The sequence below is a fragment of the Metschnikowia bicuspidata genome, assembly GCF_001664035.1.
Source record: "Metschnikowia bicuspidata var. bicuspidata NRRL YB-4993 chromosome Unknown METBIscaffold_7, whole genome shotgun sequence".
Lineage (NCBI taxonomy): Eukaryota > Fungi > Ascomycota > Pichiomycetes > Serinales > Metschnikowiaceae > Metschnikowia > Metschnikowia bicuspidata.
In genome coordinates, this window is record NW_017387737.1 from 69,690 (window position 1) to 91,537 (window position 21,848).

A 21,848-nucleotide genomic window follows, 5' to 3' on the forward strand; every position below is an offset into this window, starting at 1 on the left:
GAGATTAGCTCTGGAAGTATCTGTGGAGATGGTCTCTGGAAATATCTCTGGAGATTAGCTCTGGAAATATCTCTGGAGATTAGCTCTGGAAATATCTCTGGAGATTAGCTCTGGAAGTATCTGTGGAGATGGTCTCTGGAAATATCTCTGGAGATTAGCTCTGGAAGTATCTGTGGAGATGGTCTCTGGAAATATCTCTGGAGATTAGCTCTGGAAATATCTCTGGAGATTAGCTCTGGAAATATCTCTGGAGATTAGCTCTGGAAATATCTCTGGAAGATTGACTCTGGAAATAACTCTGAGGGGTAGCACTAAGGACCGACTCTGGAAATATTCCTTGGAAGAAAATCTCTAGGGAAAACCTCTGGCGAACACCTCTGTGAAGGATTTCTGTGAAAGATCTCTGCGAAAGACTTCTGTGAACAATCACTGCGAAAGAACTCCCGGGAGAATCTCTGTAGAACAAGAAAAGCCCGAATGATGGCTCTGAGATCGCTTCTTGTTCGGCACGCTGGGAAGATCCTCGTTGGGGCTCGTTCTATGCCTTGTTGTCCGCTCCTTGTTAACGCGTGAAGATCCCCGCTTTGCGCTCGGCCTCTTGCACTTCGGCGTGCCTGTAATCAGCACTTGTCCAGCGGTGGGTTTCTCTTTTATCCTGGCTCTTTGCTCGGCCTGCTGCTCGCTTGCTGCAAGTCTAGCCTTCCGTAGTATGGCCTTCCGAACACAGCCTCTGTTCGAATAGTCTCGTCTTTAGCACTGTCGAGCTATAAAAGCAATTTCACTGAGACGAACCTTCGCTGCTGACCTGTGAACCAGATTTGCACGCTGGTCTGTTTAGTCCTAATCAGCTTTCACCACGCGCTACCTGACCGTTCGGCTCGTTTGGGGTGCGCCCTTTCCTTCGCTGCTAGCTACTTGATGCCTTGCTGCTAGCGTTGCGATTTGCTGCTGGCTATTGGCGGTTTGCTGCTAGCTATTTGCGATTTGTTGCTAGCTATTTTGTCCAGCTGCTTCTCTGTGGAGCTTTGCGCCGTGTCGTCTGCCTCTTTTAGCTGTGCTTCGGGGTGCACGCGCGTTTGCTCAGATCAGCTACTATTTTTCTGGCCCCAGTCTCAGGGCTCGCCCCAAGCTCCAGGGCCTGGGCGTGGGTCTCAGACCTTGGGCGCGCGCCGATATTGCGACTGGGCCGGCTGGGGCTGGTCACGTGCGTAAATGTTGGTGGCCACACCTTTGTACTTTTTTTATCGCCTGGCACGGCCAGGCCTTTCAAAATAAAGCGGGCTTGTAAAGAACCGTGCTTTTAGCCTCGCCTGTGCGGCCACGCCATTTTGGCCCTGGCTTTTGTACCTTTCTGCCGCTGTGCTGCCTGTGAAACGTGACCTGTTCCACGTGTGCCGGAACAATGGCTGGGGCGTCGAATGCCCTGAGCCTGTGTCCTCGGCTTGGATCCTGCAATGTGTCCCAGGAACCTGAAAGCTGGGAGCAGTCGCCCAGGATCCCAAAGAAAGAAAATGTCTTTTTTTTTCTCTGGGATACTGTGGATGTTGAGTTGCTGTGGGCTGCGGCCGCTCGTATAATTTTGCACCCAACGCAGCTTGTATGAGACACACGGTTCTATATGGCCATGTTCTTCATGCACATCTTAAGCTCTGGTTATAGAAAGGCTCCTCTAGCCGAGAACCAAGACGTTTTTCTGGACCCATGTTTTGTTTCAAATGCACCATTCATTTCCGCGGCTCGGTACCGTTCTTTTCGTGCTCAAGGTTTAGTCATGCCCCCGCACATAAGTTCGGCGCCATAGACAGTCTTGCTCGCGCCCGCTGCCTTGAAGACTTTATATTATTTGACCGGCCAACCAACCAAGACCAAAGCTGGAATAATTAGAGGCAGACAATCAAGAAACCACATAATCAAGAAACCACATGCCGGGCCCGTTAAGACTCTGTCGCAATGCAGGAACCCAATCTTTCTCTCCCCTACAGGCATATGGCTGAAATGAAATTAATTATAGATCTATACAAGAAAAAAGCATGGGGGTCCGTCCCCGTCTAAATGTCAGAGTGGCACTCTCGCCGCGCCTAAAAAATCCAGCCAAAGCATTTCTCGTAAAACCACTTGATGTCCTTGGGGTTGCCCTCGGCTTCACGGATGGCCTTCTGCTCCTCGTCCCTCTCCTTAAACCTCTCCTCCTCGGCGTCAACAACATCTCTGTAAGTGACCAAGTCGATTTCCTCGGGCTTGCGGAACTTGGTCTTTTTGATGAGCTTGTATCCAATGTATGCGATGAAAAAGACGGGGAGGATGATGTATCCGGTGATGAACGTCTTGTATGGGAAGTCATCGCCCAAAAATACCGTGTAGTTCTTGATGAGGATAATGACGCAACAAAGGAAAAACGCCACGTATGTGCCGTAGGGCTGGAGTGGCGAGCGGTAGCACAAGTCTCTTTTCCTGTCAAATCCTTGCACCTTGAGGGCCTTCATGAAACGCATGTGGAGAACAAGAATGCATGCCCACGTGATCAAACCCGTCAACGACACCACGTTGATGAAGTACGTGAAAATGTCACTGGACGAGCTGTTGGTGGCCATGAAAGCCAAACAACTGAAAAGCGATCCGAGAGCAATACCGTACATTGGAACGCCCATTCTGTTTGTTCTCGCGAAGAACTTGGGGGCGTATCCGGCAATTGCAAGACCGTATGCGGTTCTGGAAGCAATGTACAAATCGGAGTTGGCTGCGGAAAGAACGAAAATCAAAATACATGCGTTGATCACATGGTCCAAGCCATCGATTTTCGCGTTCTTAATGGCAATGACGAAGGGAGAAGCCGAAGCGGTGGAGCCCGATGCTCCCAAAAGCAAGGGGTCGTTGTAGGCGACGCACATTCCCAAGAACAAGATCGACAAAATGTAGAAGAACAAGATACGGTAGAATGTCAATTTGATGGCCTTGGGAATGGCCTGTCTGGGTCTAGCACATTCGGCAAATGTAATACCAACCAACTCAGAGCCAGTGTAGGCGAACGTGGCAGTGACGAGGACCGACAAAAAGGACAAGAAACGGCCCTTGTCTCCTGTGATCAAAATGTTTCTGGAGGCGTCTTCGTAATACTTGAACGCACCCGGGTCCTGCCAGAAACGGAATCCAAGTCTGTCGTGGGTAGGGGCACCGCCCAAGGCAATGACCAAAAGCAAAATGATAAGTCCGATACAGGTGAGGACCTTGATGCAAGACAACCAGAACTCAATCTCGCCAAAGAACTTGACACCAAGAACATTGACTGTGATGATGATCACCAAAAAGATGGCTATCCACACACCAGCATTGACTTTTTCGACACTAACCCAGAATGACATCACAATAGACCCTGCCACCAATTGGTTCGCAGGAAGCAACAAGTATTTGATCAAATACACCCACCCACACGCAAAGCCGAGAGCCTCGTCTACATATCTGGTCATGTAGCCTGCAAAGCCATCGGCCAATGGGAGGAACGTAGCAACCTCACCCAAAGCACTCAAAACCATGAAAACAACAAACCCAATAAGCGTGTATGCAATAAAAATTCCACCCGGGCCAGCAGCTCTCAAAGCTGAACCGGTTCCTATCAATAATCCGGTACCCAATGCACCGCCAATGGCGATCATGGACAAGTGTCTAGCCTCCAATGCCTTTTTCAACTCTCTGCCCTCACCAGCCTGCGACTGGAATTGTGGGTTGGACATCTGGACTGACAAGTTGTACTCTGCCGTGTGCCGGGAGAGCACATCATCGAAGTCGGTTTTCTTCTCAATGTCTGTCATCTCTCTTGTTCAAGAAAATGGAGAGATTAATAGGACACAACCAGGGTAATAAAGCTGTGATTACGATTGTTGAAACGAACGACTATGAAAATTACAGGAAGCCGGGGTGCAGCTGAGGAAACACCCCGGATTTAAATAATCAAGTGGCAAGCTTGTCGCTTTTTGGGCTCCGCTCGCGTGAGCCAACTAGGAACTTCCCTCTTCGTGGCATAACTATTGCATCTCATCGCCAAGAAAAAGAACGGGCACGGCTTGCACACTGCCCCCGCAAGCTGCAGTACTGCACATGTGACTCGCTCTAGACTGAACATCAACCCAAGAGTAGTCTCCAAGACTACGATATTCTGTGCCATTAGGTAAAAATAACCATGCACAAACAGAATTAAATCGAGAATGAAGCACATCGCATTTCTAATTCCGGAGACAGTCTTGCAATGTGAGATGTGGAAAGACGCCTTGAAACAGAGTCATGTTTAAAGCACTTACCTCCCTGTACCGAGTATCTTAGACGCACGTACCTCCCTGTACCGAGTCTCTCAGACGCACAACAGCGTTTACAAGAGGAAAAAAACAATGAAAAAGAAAACCCGACTTCTGTCAAAAAAATGAAAGATTTCGCTTAAAGGAATCACCATTCTTACTGTGGTTTGCAAAGGCGATGTCAAAGTGCGAGTCCAAGTTAAATGAAGTGTTTGCTGTCGACTAGTCGCGTTTTAAATGTTGCCTTTAAGAATGTAGAAAAGACCCACAACCTTTTACATCGATGGAAGCGAATTCCCAAGCGCAAGACATGAGGCGATTTGCCAAACTTTGCATATTCCATCGTAACTGATAGCTTTGATACACTATATGCAGGATAGCAAATTGAATATGTTGTTTCGCCGTGCGAGGTTTTGCGGGGTCTCGCTTGAGCAGAGGCATGACCTGTGATGGTTTGTGCCCCGGGTTTGATCCGGGGATAAGGAGCCTTAGAATAGACGATTTTGCGGAGACTTTAGAACGCCTCTTTTTGTACTTTTTTTTATTTAGCGGAAAATAGCGGAAAATAGCGGGTTGTGTCCGCCACTGATCTGTCAACAGTCATAGGGCTTATGAGCAGCACATTTTGCGCGGCGAGCAGTATTGGTCTTGATAAGAGATTTGGTTCCTGTACATGTCCTTTTTCCGATGATCGGTGGAATGTTGAGCCCATGTCAGAAGTTGCCCTCTTTCAATTTCGGTACTGTATTTGCTGATTAAGTTACATACAATAATCTGTATTCGTCAGCTGGTTTTGGAAAAAAACAAAGTGTATCCCGCGCATTCTCCAATTGTCTGCGCACTGTCGAACATACTTGAACTCTCTGGGACTGGCATATCATTTCCAGGAACAGAACTAGGCATAAGAAGCCGCAAGGTGCACTGGTTTTTGTATTGGCTGGCGCCTAAAACACGCTCACCAGAGTCGCGGGCCTGTCTTATCATATCTTAGCGCACTCAATGCGCAATCTATCAAACTTAGATTAGCTATGGAATTCTCCATAAAAGAAGGCGCTGACACCCGGATACTATTCAAAACGAGCAGGGGCTGATTACAACATGAATACGTTCAGCGAAAAAGACCAAAAAAAGGAAACTTACTCTGTGGACGTCGAGCTGGTGAGCTATCCTAACAGACATTTCATTTCATCTGGGGCAAAAGATTTCGACGATCGTCTCGATGTTGAAAAATATGGTGAGACTAAAAGAAAGCTATCTCCACGTCATGTCTCCCTCATGATCATCGGCCAGAGTATCGGAACAGGGTTGTATATTGGTTTGAAAACACCGCTACAGGAGTCGGGCTCCCTCGCTCTTTTTATCGGATTCGTGCTTTGGTCGGTCACCATGGTATGGCCTTTGATGTTGGCGGTTGGAGAGATGTGTACATATTTGCCGATCAAAGGCTCGTTCTTGCATTATGCCGCCAGATGGCTTGATCCAGCCATGGGGTTTGCCGTCACTATTATCTACTGCTACACATCACTCATGTTCTTATGTGTTGAGGTGGTTGCGTTTGCATCGGTCATCAGTTATTGGACTGATGCCTCGCCGGCGATATTCATCACTATAGGCTTGCTTTCCATTTTGTTCTTCAATGTGTTTGGTGTCAACTGGTACGGAGAAATTGAGTTTGTTTCTTCTATTCTTAAGGTCATTCTTATTGTCGGACTCATGTTCTTCACTTTGATCGCCATGTGCGGCGGAAATCCCAACGGGGACGCCTTCGGATTCCGTAACTGGTCTGAAGGCGGACTTATTCACGAGTATCTTGTGTCCGGCTCTACAGGGAAATTCTTGAGTGTTTGGAACACTCTTCTTTATGCAGCTTTCGCATGTGGAGGGGCTGACATGTTGGGAATGATTGCTGGCGAGGTTTCCCAACCAAGAAAAAACATTCCACGTGCTGCAAAGAGAACATACATCAGAATCTACTTGTTTTACATTGGTGGTGTTTTTTTTATGAACACCTTATGCTCTTCAGTGAACCCTGAATTGATTGCCAACAGTGACAAAGCAGGTGCAGCTTCGTCACCTTGGGTTATCGGTATCAAGTCCGTTGGTGTGCAAGGTTTGGATTCGTTAGTCAATGCTGTGGTCATGACATCTGCCTGGTCGTGTGGAAATGGTTTCACCTATGGTGCTGCTAGAAGTGCCTATTCTGCATCCTTGGCTGGCTACCTTCCACGAATTTTCTCCAAATGCTTGAAGAATGGTTGCCCCATTGTTGCTGTTTTATTTTCCATGCTCGTTGGATGCTTGTCCTACATGAGTGTTTCTGAGTCTTCCAACACGGTTTTCAACTGGTTCATCAACTTATCTACGACAGGCATATTGTCGACGTACATGGTAATGTGGTTGTGCTACTTCAAATTTAGAAAGGCTGTGGTGACTCAAAACTCCGATCAATTGGATGACAAGTATTATAAAGTTCCCAAGTTGATAAGCCCATGGTTGTGTTACTGGGCTGCTTTCTTCAACTTCACTGTACTTTTCTTCAACGGGTTTTGGGCATTTTTCCCAGGGAATATATCTGTGGCCAACATATTCACCTCCTACTTTGCCCCTGTTTTCTTCGCTGTTCTCTATCTCTTCTGGAAAGTTTACAGGAAAACGAGCTGGAGATCGGCTTTAGAAGCTGATATCACCACGGGTAAACTCGAGATCGACGAAGAAGAAGCTTTGGAGAGAGACGAGCTCGAGGCCATTCCCAAAAAGGAAGGCTTTCTTTGGAAAGTTTGGTACAAAACTTGCGATGTTCTTTTTAGTTAGGAACATTATATATATACGTACTCGTTGTTGATCAGCGTATGTATAATCGAATTTGTCGTACTTTTAACTCCGTGATGAGATTCTGAAGGACTGAAGATTCTCGCCGCACATCTCTCAGCACATTGAAAAACGTACTTCTCAGTATTTCGCAACACCAGATTTGTATTCTCTTCACCCGTAAGTATGCCGGTTTTTCTTCTTCTCGCGAAACCCGAGATTCTGCCAAGACGCGATTTTTTCTTCTCTTGTCATATCTAATACATAGTGCATATACGGGCGGGCCGGCTCTGCGCGTCGTATTTCCTATGCAAGTCTCGATGAGATGGTTATCTCGCATTTCAAATAGATGATCTCAAATTCCGGTACAGAGTTCTCCAAGGTTTCTCCTCTCATGCTGACATCCATAATATAACAATGTCTGTAACATCGCATGTAAAGAGTGGCAATCATGCCCTGCATGAGACATCGTTACCGTTGCAATCTAGCGACTTATCGCTTGGTAAGCAGGATGGCCCTGCTCCAAATTATGTCTCCGCGGCAGAAACAAACGACCAGATTCTCCAGAGAATAAGTCCATTCTTCAGTGTCAAAAAAACCTCATACGGGGGCCGAGGATGCTTTACGGACAAGAGTATCGAGAAAGATACCAGTCTTTTGCAGGTCAAATTCCCTGTTGGAAGTGGTGTTGTGAGGCCCTTCCGCAAGGAAGTATGTATGTGGTGTTTTCACTACGAGAACGGACGGACCATGAAATTCCGCTTGTTGAATAGAATCTATTTTTGCTCAGCTGGCTGCCAGTCTGACTTTATCGCACATGACTTCGATGGCACGCTAAGTTCCACTATATGCGCAGCCGAGGAATTGTTCTTGAAGTGTTCGGCCGAGATTTTTGAAGACGATGTTGCAGATGATGTGGCCGAAATTTCCCAGATTATGGATTCTAAGTGGGTATCTGTGCTCGAATGGGAGAATCAGGTTTTCCGCATGAAGCCGTCCAAACGAACACCTTATTATCCCACTGTTACCGCAGAGGACTACACAGAAATCCAATACATCATCAGCACTCTTCATAACATGAGACGCTGCGAAAGCAGACGACTTTTAAGACAGCCCCAAGCTGCGAGTCAAAAGAGTCTCAAATATTTGAAAGAAATGTCTCCCGAGGAAGCCATGGATTTCGAACTACAGACGTACGAAATGCTACAGTCCTTAGAAGTTGAGAAGGTCAAAAGGTATCCGTATCTCTTACTGTCCTATTTAAACATCTTCAAATTTGTTCGTTTGGTGGCCCCCGAGAGCTGGTTGCAATTTGTCACCCCGCAAAATGTTCGGAACATTCTCGGACGCAACCTCACCAACGCATTTGGAATTTGGTCTGCGGTCTCGCAGAGTGAGGATAAGGAGTACTTTGGATTCGGCATGTACCCTTCGGCCTCGTTCTTCAATCATTCATGCGCTTCCAATATCAAAAAAGTGCGCAAGGGTGCTGGTTTTGAATTCATTGCGTCGAGAGATATATTACCTGGCGAGGAATTGTGCATAAGTTACGGCATAAAGGGCGACGAATCTGTGACCGAGAGACAAGAGATTCTCAGCGAGTGGTTTTTTACTTGTGCATGCTCAAGATGCAATAGTGAAAGGCCGAATTTATAGTAGTTGTCAACTATCCATACCGTACACCCCCAAAACGTCTTATTTGGTGAAATCGAATCCCTCGTAAAACAGTTTGAATTTCTGGCATTCGATGGTTTCCTGGCTCATTGATTGGCGGCATCTGTCCCACTTGATTCTTTTTGGGAGTCTCAAGAGAAATGCCAAGACTCTTCTCGGGAACTGCAAGTCCAAGCCCTTGCCCTCTTCCAAAGAGGTGATGTACATGGTCTTCGATTTTTCGGAAAAAATCGTGAACTTTATGAACCTGTCTGCATTTTCCAACTCCTGAAGCTCTGGATCTTCAGACAGGCACTTCTTGAAGTGCAACTTCGAATGGTGCTCGAAACTTTCATTGTTGATGCGGCTCTTCTCGTCGAGAGCTCTCTGGAATGTTTTACCGATAAGACCCCGCGGTACAGGCACCATCTGTATATGAAAATGCACATTTTCAGGGCGGCTGATTTCATAGAAAGCAACGTCGTATCCATTCTTAGCGAACGCATCTGCAAGAGATTGCATGTATTGCTCGATTTCTTGCCTGACGTCCTTCAGGTCAGGAAGCAATGGGGTATGGTCGATCGGGATGAGGATCGCATGCCCGGAGAAATTCAATGATCGAGTCGGCATGGTCAACGGCCCCTTGGCGACAGTCAAGTATGAGAACTTACCAATAGACACGATCATGTGAGACTCGAGCCTGGGGTTGGAGAGGCAGAAAAAACATTCGGATGGGGCTACTGTTTTGGTCCGCGTCTTGACAGGCTCGTCGTTCCCATCCCTCAGATCCAAACGTAATTGCTTTGTAGCAGGGCCCCCGTTTTCCTCTTCTATGGGTCGTTTTAGGTCCTCTAGAAATGGATTTGCGGATGGCATCTGCACTTCGTCATCGCCCGTTTCTATACCAAAAGCATAGAACCATTTGCTTCCTGTCCCTTCGCGTGACAATGAAACAAACCGGTAGCTTCGTTTCGGGCTCCAGGCTACCACAGGGTGCTCGTGAGCCTTGCCCATTTCCGAGCCTGCCGCAAAATGGTACCTTGGTTGCAACTGCCTCACGACAACGTCAACAGCACGATCACCCACCAAAGTAAGCCGTTGGTCGGCTGCGATGCAATAAGGCCAGTTGTACGAGAAAAGAATGTCGGCCTTGATGGAGATGTCAGTTTCGTTGGCCAGGGCCAATGTCTCATTGAGAAATGCTAAAGTCACCCCGCTGTCAAGCTTCAAAAGGGCATTCCGGCTCGTTACACATGTGAAGTTTGGAGATACATCCACAAAACTGCCCTCTTCATCGGACTTCCCGAAGAAATACGTGGGGGCATCGGGACTCGTGACTGGCGACTCTGCAGGAAGACAGCATCCCAACAAGACAATGGCCAGAAAGGGCCCGTTTTTTGCGTGCTGTACATTGGCCTTTTTTATGATGGCATCGAGTTTGGCCGGGTCTGGATATAGCACCAAGAACTTCGATTTCATTGTTTTTCCGGGGTTGTTACCATCATGGACTGGAGATGCCCAGCTCATCAGCGGGCGCACATGCAGGCCACGGTGCAATCTCCATGCCGATCGGCGTCGAAGGGTGCTGAATTCGGGATGAGCCCTGAGTAAATGCCGAAAATCGGGGTTGAAATTGGATGACTCCGGGAGGGAATTTTGAGATCGTAAAACAGAACTATTATTGGGAAATTGTGGCCCGGTAGCTAGGAGGCATGGTACAGTATCATACTGCCATGCTGACTCTATATACAGCTCAGGTCGAAACGAAAGCGAAAGCAAAACGAGACATAAAAACCGGGCTTTTTCTGGTAGTCAAGCGCTTAAAACAAGGCCCGATTTGTGGTAAGTCTCCGGGAGAGTCTGACCATGCCAATCGTCCGTTCCATCAGTCCACGACGTCTTGCACCGCAGGCGCCGCACTAGGGCTGGAGACCTGGGATGCACGCGCGCACGTGCCCATTCTCCTGCACCTGGAATGGCGGCCCGCGCCCCCACGGCTGTCTGCAGTGTTGAAAATTTTGTCCCTTCTCGCGAAGAAAAAAACATCAGTAGCAATTTCTGTTCACTATTAGCTACATCAACAGTATACAAAAATGGGTAAATCGTATGTGTGAATATGCCCCCATGGGCCCAGCCACACCATGTGCGTGTTATGCGTATAATGGAGCTTCTGCCAAAGGTCCCCGAGTCCCAGGAGAACAGTTCCCAGAAAACCCTAATTCTGCATCCAGCCTACCGGGTCTTCATCGACCAGCATTTCAATCCTGAAAAGAGGGTCTATATAAACGGCCCGCTTTGAGAATGACGATTTGTGATGGTACCACGTAATGCTGACATGCTCTGTTATCGAAGTGCATCGCAAATTTTCTATGATTTCGGGCAGATTTTTACTGGTCACACTGTCCTCATATCCCTCAGCTTGATAGACAGCATGGCAGTGACCCCCCATACCCCCTACTTTCCCGCCCACTCGGAACCCTGGACAAACAGCAAAAAGCAATATACTAACTTTCTAGACGCGGTTACAGATCTGGTACTCGTTACATGTTCCAACGTGACTTCAAGAAGCACGGAATTGTGAACTTGTCCACCTACTTGACTATCTACAAGGTCGGTGACATTGTTGACATCAAGGCCAACGGTTCCATCCAAAAGGGTATGCCTCACAAGTACTACCACGGTAAGACTGGTATTGTTTTCAACGTCACCAAGTCTTCCGTCGGTGTCATCATCAACAAGGTTGTTGGTAACAGATACATCGAGAAGAAGGTCAACTTGAGAGTCGAGCACGTCAAGCACTCTGCTTGTCGTAAGGAGTTCTTGGACAGAGTCAAGATCAACGCCGGCTTGAGAGAGGAGGCCAAGGCCACCGGTAAGCAGGTTGTGTTGAAGAGACAACCAGCCCAGCCAAGACCAGCCAAGATTGTGTCTGCCGACGGTAATGCCGCCCAGACCTTGGCCCCAGTTCCTTACGAGACCTTCATCTAAGCTCAGCTGTATAAACTCACTTTAATACAAACATCGTTGCACGAAACGCGTAGGCTTTTGGAGAGGGCATTGGGCCTTTTCATCTTTAGGCCCTGGCTAGTTGACGGAACGTCTTTTTGCAAGGAGAGAATGCTCTGTGTCTTTATTAAAATTTGCAGGTGATGTTCGAGAATCTGCCGTTGTGGGAAATTGATGGAACGAACAGTTGGGCTGTGCTCAGTGTGGGCTAGTCAAAACTTAAAGTGAAAATAAAGTCGGCGATGCGTTGTGACTAGTCTTGTGAGGCAAAAACCGAAACACTTCACAATCGACGGTAGAAGCTTGGTGTGTGTTGTTTTTAGTGGGGTTCTCAAGCGCACCGACTTCTCAAATAGCACTGGTAGGTTAACTAGGAATGGCTCTTTAAATCAGCACTGACATTTCGCTGACACTAGCTTACAGTCAGCACTGCATTCCATTCACTGAGTTCCAGCAGACACAACATAGCATTTCCGAGTTCCGGTGCTTGTAGTTCCCGCGGCACTCGAACTGAAGTTTTGCCCGAACTGTCCTATCCCAGACTCCTGTGATCCATCACAGATTGCCCAACATGCTGACGTAGGCTGCCTCTCAACTATCACCACTCATTTCACGTCCATCCTACCACTAGCCGAATCCAAATCAAGGGTACTTCCATACCCCAAAACAGACTAGGGCACAGATGGCACGTCATCGCATACAAAGACCCGGGAAACATATGCACAAGACAAGCGTTTCCCCGAGTCAGCCTACAAGTATCACCTTCCAAAGGGTCAGAATTTCTTTAAAGCGTTTGTGTTTAAGTAACAAGAATGGTTGCGCCAAACACCGTCACCATGAAAACCCAACACCCCCGTACGGAGGAGCATTTCCAGAGGAATCGGCGCCCGAAAGCGCCAACTCAACTCCAGAGGGAATTGTAAGGACATACGCGAGACTTCATCATGTTTTATAAAACTTGGAAGGTCATATGGCCAGAAAAACGAACGCTGGTGGGCATCTGCGCGGTTATATAGTGCCGCGCCGGGTAACGCCTATTCCGCACACTGGTGCGCAGTACTAGTCCGGACTCACCTCACGAACCACTGCCCTTTGCAGTATTGTGCAGTCCCTCATCTCGGAATCTTTCACCAGTCCAACAAATCAGCCTGTCGAAAACACACCAAGATGGCAAAAAGAGAGGCTTCCAAAGCATCTAAGCGTGCGGGAAAAAAAGCAAAGACTGCCAAAGTGACCAACGGGCTTCTTTCAGAAATCGAAATCGCGTCTTTGGTCTCCGAAACCTTGGAGAGCTCCAAGTACAATAATCTTGTGGAATTACTAGCACAGTATGAAGAGATCGAGAGTGTTTTGAAGCAAACTGAGGATGATTCCGTGGAGCAGAATGCCCGTTTCCTCACCTTGAATCTCTACAAGTGCTTCGAGAAGTTCTTGACCGAGCACACCATGTCCTCAGAAACAAAAAACGAGAAAAAACAGCTTGTGGCCAAATGGTTGCAGGACAAATACTCCAAGTTCAAAGAGGTTTTGTGCCATCTTGTACAGGTCCAGTTGGTCTTTTCTCTGTCTCTCCAGTTGGATGCCTTGGATGTCATGTTGGGGCTTGTGAGGCTCGAGGCCAAGGATACCAACGAGTTTCCTGTGGACACATACCAGGCCCTTGTGAAGCTGTTGCTTCTTAGTGATTGTGGAGACGTTTTGGCGGACGAGTCTTCGGGAAACTTTTTGTTGCTCGAGTTCGTCGACAAGTTCACAAAGCACTGGGACTTGCAGGTGTACTTCTTCGAAAAGTCGCTTGCAGAGACCATCTCCGGCTGGAAGTCTTTGAGCGAAGAGAAGAGAGTGCAGCTTTTCAGCAGCTATTACACGGTCATCAAGGAAGGACTCTTATACTCTTCTGACACCGACAGCTTGCGTGACGCGCCAGTCTTCACGGGCATCAAACTTCCTTCGACGGCATACAAATCCAGCATCAAGACAAGGTACCAGAAGTGTCTTTTGGAGATTTTGAGGATCACCGAGCTCTCCCCTGCAAAATACAAGGCCTTGCTTGCGATACTACACAAAAGAATCATTCCATACATGGGAGTCCCCGCTGGGCTCATGGACTTCTTGACCGATGCGTACGATCAGGAGGATGATGCGGTGGTTCCAATTCTTGCTCTCAACTCTCTCTGGGAACTCATGAAGAACTACAACTTGGAGTATCCCGATTTCTACACCAAGCTTTACTCCCTCCTCACGCCCGATCTCATGTACACCCGGTACAGGTCGAGGTTCTTCCGGTTGTGTGACTTGTTCTTGAGCTCCACGCATCTTGCGGCCAACTTGGTTGCTTCCTTCATCAAGAAGTTGGCACGTCTTTCGTTGGCTGCCTCTTCGCCTGCGGTTGTCATTGTTATTCCGTTCATATACAATCTTCTCAAGAGACATCCCACGTGCATGGTGTTGCTTCAAAACACCTCTGCTGACTCTGAATACACTGATACATACGACGATGCAGAGAAGGACCCGTTGAACACCGGGGCCATGGGCTCTTCGTTGTGGGAGTTGGAGACGCTCATGAGCCACTACCACCCTAACGTGGCCACCTTGGCAAAGATCTTCAGCGAGCCTTTCAGAAAACCCAGCTACCGAATGGAGGACTTCTTGGACTGGAGCTACTTGACCTTGTTGGAGAGCGAGAAAACTAGAAAGTACAAGGGCATGGCCTCTTTGGAGTACGAGGACTGGTCCACGCTCTTCAGTGAGGGCAAAGGGGAGAAGCTGTACATTGAAGGATGGTCTTTTTGAGCAGCTCAGGGTCAAGAAGGAAAAAGAGATGCTGTGCATCCAAGAAGGTGGGTGCCCCGCAGCTGTTTGGGTGCATGATCATTGAATTGATGTGATTAAATTGGCCAAAACTGTGGGATGCGATGATGAGATGCAAATTTGCCGTACGGTGCCCGACTTGGCGAAACTTAAATATGCGCAACAGTTGCATTATGTTTGACGAGCCCTTCCCTTCCTCTTTTTATGCAGAGGTGAGCTTTATTATTTCGATACCAAGCCATGAGTCGAAGTACTTGGCTTCTGGTCTTCGGGCTTTAGTTTAGGAAAACAAGTACAGCATATATTACAAGAGATAAGTGGTGGATATTGGGGAGATAAGTCAAAGACGACTCATGAGACTTATTCGATGATTTGAGTGTTGGAAGTATGATTCCCAGGAAAGAGATGGGAGTTACGGAGAGCACAAGTTTCTGATTATCTTCATTTTTTCCCACACCAGTAGGAGTGCTCCTCCTAAACGCCGCAAGATTCTTGAAGGGCTGGGGACAGCCTTTTGAGATACCCTGATTCGTAGTTTCTTCTTGAATAAGTGTTGAATCAGTTGAACCAGTGTGCGACAGCTTTCCATAGTATGCTGGAGATTCAGAAAATTATCAACCAAAGAAGCGGGGAGAAGTTGGTATGTTTTCGTGAAATGTGTTATTAGGGTAAACATATGGGGTGTTCCAAATGGGGGAGATTATTCAACTGGAGTGATTTAGCTTGGACTCTGGTGCGTCACATTGATGAGAAAGGTAAAGAACTAGATGGACGTTGGCCGACTACAGAAGAACCAGAGGTCTGAGTAAATATGGCAAACAAACACGGATTAGAGATTTTTTAAACGGGCGGTAGCCATAAAAGATCAGGTTTGTATGATGGAAGTTGAATGTTTTTTTTGGTAGATTCATCTGATTAAAGAAGCAAGACTATACTAGTATTTATACAAGCCCTTAAACAGCTCCCAGATAGTTACCAAGTGGCTGTTCAAAAAATTTGACCTGACTCCAAGCTTCTCTGCTGATGGCCAGGTAGATGGCTAAAGAATTTGTGATACTACATCTAGGAAGAACGAAGATATTAGCTGCTGCCAGATGATTTTTAAGCTGGTGGCCACGGAATTGAAAATCAGAAAAAGAAATCGTGCCTGTGTAGATTTTGTCTAAATTCCAAGACATAATTTGAGGTGGTAAAACTAAGTATTGATGGAGAAACTTGAACCGCATTGAAGTGCAGCATTTACTACGCCATCATACGAGTCTTGTCAGTTTCAGAGAAGCACATAGATCATGCCTCGTTAAGCACACCAAGGTGCGAACCCTTCTAGGAGCCGAATACTTAATTGATCGGCATTCTTGTGAAGGCATCTGAAAAAGGGCCTTTTGCTAGGGCCGCGAGTACGTGTCTAATGGGTGTAGTAGTTGAGTGAGGCCCTCCGAACAAGAAGATTCTTCATGCACGCGTCTTTAAAAAAATCAGCTTTGGATTCAAGCGGCATTGGGCTTCGCATTCGTGTTTTGACATCGGAAAGAGAACATGCTTCAACTGACTGCTGATAATTACTCACGACAGAAGCAAATAAGCACTGTATAAAGGCATGATACAGCACTGCACAAGCGACATGATCCAGCACAAGAGACGTGATATGACGCGGGCTACTCAACTATAAGCGTGCTTGGTGTCACTTTACGAATTGTACAAGACTGCTTCTTGCTTTTGTTTTGTTTTCATTTCGTTCTTCTCCACAGAGTATGTATGAGGCATCAGCCACACTCACACCACCGGCTTAGAAGCTGGACTGGATCAGCCCTCCAGAACTAACCTATTCCACCCTGCTTAATAACACCATTTCAAGATTGAAAAGGAGCAGCCCCCAGAACTCATTTACCAGGAAGCATGACGACCATCGACCATGGCTTTACATGGCACAGTCATCCTGCCTCTTCTGGCCGCACGGGCCTCATGGCGCGCATGGAGTCTGTCGCCTCACCGACAGGCCTCTGCAATAGCTTCATACGCCAGCCCCAAACACCAAAGACAAGGAAAAACAGAACCAAAAAAAACAGCAACAGAACCGAAAAAAAGAACAAAACCACAAACAAACAAAACAACAAACAAACAAACAAACAAACAAACAAACAAACAAACAAAACAAGCAAACAAAACAAGCAAACAAACAAACAAAACAAAACCCGCAAATGCAATCTTCCGAAACATTCGTCCCGCCTCTCTCAATGGCAGGCGAGGCGCGGTCACGTGACCTGGACGGCGCCAGGCGGCGCGTCCCATCCTCACCGTAATTAAACCGCTTTGGGGAGGACCGAATACGCGCACCGCTGCCGCGCAAGGAGAAAAAAAAACCACCTCGTTTCCCGCCGTCTTTTCCTGGTCTCACAGAACAGCCTTACAAACACGAGGATTTCGGCCACGAAATCACACGCATCACCCAGCCCACACCGGAACGACCCCACGAACCAGGCCACGTGACACTGCCGCTGCAGACCCGCCGGCCAGCCCCCAAAAACAGCCCGGCGCGAGCCTGTCCACCCCTTTCCCAGGGCCCCCCCCTTATTACCACAAACACACACCCCTTTTCCATGGAAGACGCTCATTTTGACCAGCCCGTCGACGCGGTGTTCGGCGACCGCGTGCGGCGCTTCCAGGAGTTCCTCGACCAGCTCGGCGGGCTGGGCACCAACTACCGCAACGAGATCAAGGACATGCTTGCCAAGGGCCGGTTCCGGCTCTCCGTTTCTGTGGACGAGGTCCGCGAGTTCGACGCGGCGTTCTGGCGCGGCCTCTTGGACTCGCCCGCCGACTTCTTGCCCGCGTGCGAGCGGGCTCTCCGCGACACGGTGTTGGCCATCTACGACCCCAACGACGAGCGCTTTGCGCCCTTGGACGACGACCAGCAGTTCTACGTGGCGCTCCGCGGTGCGTTCGGCGACCACGCGGTCACGGCGCGCACGATCACCGCCAACCACCTCTCGCGCATGGTGTCGCTCGAGGGCATCGTCACGCGGGCGTCGTTGGTGCGCCCGAAGGTGGTGCGCCTGGTGCACTACGCGGAGAAAACCGCCCGCTTCTACGCCAAGTCGTACCACGACAACACCACGTCGTTCGACGCGGTTGCCACGCCCGCCGTGTACCCGGTCGAGGACCCGGACGGCAACAAGTTGACGCCCGAGTACGGCTTCTCCACGTATCGGGACCACCAGAAAATCGCGGTCCAGGAGATGCCGGAGACGGCGCCTGCGGGCCAGTTGCCGCGCTCCGTGGACATTGTGTTGGACGACGACTTGGTGGACATGGCAAAGCCGGGCGACCGCGTGCAGATCGTCGGCGTGTACCGCGCCATGGGCGGCGCCTCCAACAACGCGCTGTCCTTCAAGACCGTGGTCTTGGCCAACGCCGTGTACCCTTTGCACGCGCGCTCCAGCGGTGTGGCGGCGCACGAGAAGTTGACCGACAACGACGTGCGCAACATCAACAAGATGGCGAAGGAGCGCAGGATCTTCGACGCCTTGGCCCAGTCGTTGGCCCCGTCCATCTACGGCTTCGACTACATCAAGAAGGCCGTGCTCTTGCTCCTCTTTGGCGGCATCGAGAAGAACTTGGACAACGGCACGCACTTGCGAGGCGACATCAACATCTTGATGGTGGGCGACCCGTCCACGGCCAAGTCGCAGATGCTCCGCTTCGTGTTGAACACCGCGGCCTTGGCCATCGCCACCACCGGCCGGGGCTCCTCGGGCGTCGGTTTGACCGCGGCCGTCACCACGGATAAGGAGACGGGCGAGCGCCGCTTGGAGGCCGGTGCTATGGTCCTTGCCGACAGGGGCATTGTGTGCATCGATGAGTTCGACAAGATGTCTGACGTCGACCGGGTGGCCATCCACGAGGTCATGGAGCAGCAGACCGTGACCATCGCCAAGGCCGGCATCCACACCTCGCTCAACGCCCGCTGTTCCGTCATCGCCGCGGCGAACCCGGTCTTCGGCCAGTACGACGTGCACAAGGACCCCCACAAGAACATCGCGCTTCCGGACTCGCTCTTGTCCCGTTTCGATCTCTTGTTCGTCGTCACCGACGACGTCAACCAGGCCAAGGACAGAACCATTTCGGAGCACGTCTTGAGAATGCACCGCTTCGTGGCCCCAGGCTTGGCCGAGGGTGAACCTGTGCGCGAGCTGGGCTCTGTGTCGTTGGCTGCCGGCGTCGAGGAGGTCGACGACGGGGCGGAGCAGCCCGTTTTCGAGAAGTTCAACACGCTTCTCCATGCCGGCGTCGCCAGCAGGGCCGCCAAGAGTGCAGCCCCCACCATCGTGTCCATCCCTTTCTTGAAGAAATACATCCAGTATGCCAAGCAAAGAATCAAGCCTGTGCTCACGAAGAAGGCATCGGACTACATCGTTGCCACCTACTCCGGCTTGAGGAATGGCGATCCCTCCGAAAACAACAAGCGTACTGCGCCTGTCACTGCCAGAACATTGGAGACCTTGATCCGTTTGGCTACCGCTCACGCCAAGGTCCGCTTGTCCAAGACCGTTGACGTCAAAGATGCCAAGGTTGCCGAAGACTTGCTTCGCTTTTCCTTGTTCAAGGAGATTGCCAAGAAGGCCAAGCCCAAGAGAAGAAAAATCGCTCTTTTTGGAGAAGAACCCGAGGTCGAGGACGACGAGGAGGAAGAGGGGGACGAAGAGGAAAGCGAAATGGAGCCCGAGCATGAAGCGCCTGCTGCTGCTGACAGTACGGGGGCCTCCCAGGTATCCGAACAACAGGCCTCGGAAGTCGCTCAGGACTTGGAGGAAATGCATCTTACACGCAATGCTCCTTTGCAAGAGACGGATCCAAGCACAAACTTGTTTAGCGCCGAAGCGAGCGATGGCATAAGCCCGGTCAGGTACGAGAAGTTTCTCGCCATTATGAGCAAGCTTCTCGTCTCGGACTTATTCGCCAACGAGTCCGGCTCCTGCGCTCCTGAGCTTGTTGTGGCTGCGATCAACGAGGACTTGCAGCAAGAGGAAGTGTTCAGCCCTGATGAAATAAACAGTGCGTTCGCGCAGATGGAGAACGAAAGCAAGCTCATGACCGGTGAGGGCAAGGTGTGGAGAATCTAGATGCTCTGTAATCAAATAAATAAAAAACGAAGGAACAAGTGACTCCAGTAGCTGTGCGATTGGACAATCTTCGCCATCGCATACTGATTGTCTCAAACAAGTGTTGCCTATTAACCCACATCAAGACGGCCTATGTCTAAAATCGATGCCTGAATACGTTAATACATTGAAAACAATTGTCAAGGGGTGAAAGAAATCTTTTACACTTTCAAAATCAACTGTTTGGTAATTACTTCCGAATCTTCGCATCCAAAGCATCTACAGAATAATTTTCATAAATTTGCTGAACATTCTGCCAACGAAACAATTATTGAGAACAGAAACGATGCTTAAAATTTGAAACCAGAAATTGATTTCCCACAAATACGGCTACGACCTTGCTCCCCTCTTTCTAAAGCAGCCAAACAGTCAACCCCTCCAAGAGGCTAGCTGATTTTAATTTATACCCGTATGGTTATGTTTTAGTCTTTTAGGCAACGCGTGACTGAGATTCAACGGGCCTGCTCCGAATACCCTAAACAAGCCCCAAAGGTTTTTAGCTTCATTTGAAGCACAAGGAGAAAAAACCTCGAGAAACTAAGTCCAAACTATTTCAAGATTCATATTTTGCTCCATTGACGGACACAGCCTACCCGAGAAAACAAACTGATCTGGGCACATCGCGCGTCTGCTGCTGATGCTCATCATGTCTAAACCACGCAGGTATACCATACGAACCTAGAAATCTACCTTATTGTCATCTTCAAGTTCGAAGTCACAGTCACAGACCTGAAATTTAACTTAACTTTTCACAACCCCGCATTCTTAATCCTCAATCCCGTATTATACCACAATTTGACATGTCTTGCTCAGATTTTGAGATCGATCAGGATGATGAGCTTCTTATGCACACATATGCCACGCTCCCCACTAACTGTAAAAAATACTGGAAAAAAAGGTACCTGCTATTTTCAAAGTTTGACGAAGGAGTCTATTTGACCTCGGAGCTTTGGTACTCGGTGACACCAGAAGTTACTGCACGAGTGATTGCGAAAATAGTGAAGAATATCCTACCAGACAGTCAATACATCCTAGATGTATGCTGTGGGGGTGGGGGAAATAGCATTCAGTTTGCTCAGATATTTCGGCACGTAGTGGCTGTTGATATCAATGCAAACAATGTGAAGTGCTGTCAACAAAACAGCATGGTCTATGGAGCTGACCTCAATACATCGTTTGTATTAGGGGATTGGAATTCTCTAAGTGAGACTTCAGACTGGGTTCCAGAAATTGTTCCAAACAAAAAATTTGACTTCGCTTTCTGCTCGCCTCCATGGGGCGGGCCTAAGTATAAGTATCAGGATACATTTGACTTAGAAGCTATGGAACCTTTTAACCTATACCTGCTCTGCTTGAGCATGAGTAAATTCACCGAGAATTTTGGTCTCTTTCTCCCGAGAAACCTGGACTTCGACCAGATTCGTGAGGTGACTCGAAAATTATTCGGACTGAGGTTTAAAACAAGAATAGTGTGTATTTGGCAGAACGAGCGACCACTAGGAATCATGGCCATATTTGGCCCATCTTTTCATAGTCATATCTGATAGCTTGTAGCCAAACAAATAAATTATAGACTCCCTTAATGAAAAAAGAAAAGTGAATTTGATTCGCAAGAGAAGGTATTGTAAAAAAAAAGTCTGAATTAAAGACGAGCCACAAAAAAGAAGCCCGATGCGGGGCTCGAACCCGCAACCTTTTGATTGACCTTATGTTTCTTAAGAGTCAAATGCTCTACCGATTGAGCTAACCAGGCTGTTATTGCTTCTTGTTATGATACGACATGAGCCAGATTATAGATTCTGGGCATCCTGTATAATACGAAGGACGAAGAGTCTAAACATTCCTGATCGGGGTTACCCCTCACCTACTGTATAGAAGGGTTCCGAACTATAAAGGAGCGTGAGGCTGAGACATCCCTGAAGAAGGATAACACTTTTTAGACATCGAGAATACGACAGATAGACTAGGCCTATCCACTAAGGCTGAACTATCTATAAACCGATCTACTCGTAGTTTAAGAGACAGCTCCAGGCTGTTTCATAATAGTTGGTAGCGCCGCTTAGTTACGACCATGGGAGAAACTACAATGAGCGCAGAGACAAATAAAGACACGTCGACCTTGACC

The 21,848-nt window shown here is 48.5% G+C and overlaps 8 protein-coding genes and 1 non-coding gene across 9 annotated transcripts; 6 read left to right on the forward strand and 3 right to left on the reverse strand.

Annotated features, from left to right (window-relative positions):
- Window positions 1-2,078: 2,078 nt before the first annotated feature.
- On the reverse strand, window positions 2,079-3,806 carry DIP5 (Dip5p; the record flags this gene model as incomplete). Its single annotated transcript, XM_018859113.1, has 1 exon — window positions 2,079-3,806. One exon carries the CDS (start codon window positions 3,804-3,806, stop codon window positions 2,079-2,081), a length of 1,728 nt encoding a protein of 575 aa, XP_018709681.1.
- Window positions 3,807-5,056: 1,250 nt separating this feature from the next.
- Window positions 5,057-7,321, forward strand: PUT4 (Put4p). Its single transcript, XM_018855122.1, has one exon. It carries the CDS (start codon window positions 5,385-5,387, stop codon window positions 7,095-7,097), a length of 1,713 nt encoding a protein of 570 aa, XP_018709682.1. The 5' UTR covers window positions 5,057-5,384; the 3' UTR covers window positions 7,098-7,321.
- Window positions 7,322-7,511: 190 nt separating this feature from the next.
- SET6 (Set6p) lies at window positions 7,512-8,750 on the forward strand (the record flags this gene model as incomplete). Its single annotated transcript, XM_018859114.1, has 2 exons — window positions 7,512-7,596; window positions 7,639-8,750. The coding sequence occupies 2 exons, from the start codon at window positions 7,512-7,514 to the stop codon at window positions 8,748-8,750; spliced, it is 1,197 nt and encodes a 398-aa protein (XP_018709683.1).
- Window positions 8,322-10,612, reverse strand: METBIDRAFT_33359 (uncharacterized protein). Its single transcript, XM_018856273.1, has one exon. It carries the CDS (start codon window positions 10,224-10,226, stop codon window positions 8,790-8,792), a length of 1,437 nt encoding a protein of 478 aa, XP_018709684.1. The 5' UTR covers window positions 10,227-10,612; the 3' UTR covers window positions 8,322-8,789.
- Window positions 10,613-10,840: 228 nt separating this feature from the next.
- On the forward strand, window positions 10,841-11,735 carry RPL21A (60S ribosomal protein eL21; the record flags this gene model as incomplete). Its single annotated transcript, XM_018859115.1, has 2 exons — window positions 10,841-10,851; window positions 11,264-11,735. 2 exons carry the CDS (start codon window positions 10,841-10,843, stop codon window positions 11,733-11,735), a joined length of 483 nt encoding a protein of 160 aa, XP_018709685.1.
- A 1,185-nt stretch (window positions 11,736-12,920) lies between these two features.
- Window positions 12,921-14,546, forward strand: NOC4 (ribosome biosynthesis protein; the record flags this gene model as incomplete). Its single annotated transcript, XM_018858036.1, has 1 exon — window positions 12,921-14,546. The coding sequence occupies one exon, from the start codon at window positions 12,921-12,923 to the stop codon at window positions 14,544-14,546; it is 1,626 nt and encodes a 541-aa protein (XP_018709686.1).
- Window positions 14,547-17,161: 2,615 nt separating this feature from the next.
- Window positions 17,162-19,684, forward strand: MCM3 (MCM DNA helicase complex subunit; the record flags this gene model as incomplete). Its single annotated transcript, XM_018858086.1, has 1 exon — window positions 17,162-19,684. One exon carries the CDS (start codon window positions 17,162-17,164, stop codon window positions 19,682-19,684), a length of 2,523 nt encoding a protein of 840 aa, XP_018709687.1.
- A 492-nt stretch (window positions 19,685-20,176) lies between these two features.
- METBIDRAFT_33366 (RNA methyltransferase) lies at window positions 20,177-21,306 on the forward strand. The gene has a single exon (XM_018856274.1). It carries the CDS (start codon window positions 20,524-20,526, stop codon window positions 21,265-21,267), a length of 744 nt encoding a protein of 247 aa, XP_018709688.1. The 5' UTR covers window positions 20,177-20,523; the 3' UTR covers window positions 21,268-21,306.
- Window positions 21,307-21,388: 82 nt separating this feature from the next.
- Window positions 21,389-21,476, reverse strand: METBIDRAFT_t234. The gene has a single exon. It is a non-coding gene; the product is annotated as a tRNA-Lys (tRNA).
- Between the last annotated feature and the right edge of the window lie 372 nt (window positions 21,477-21,848).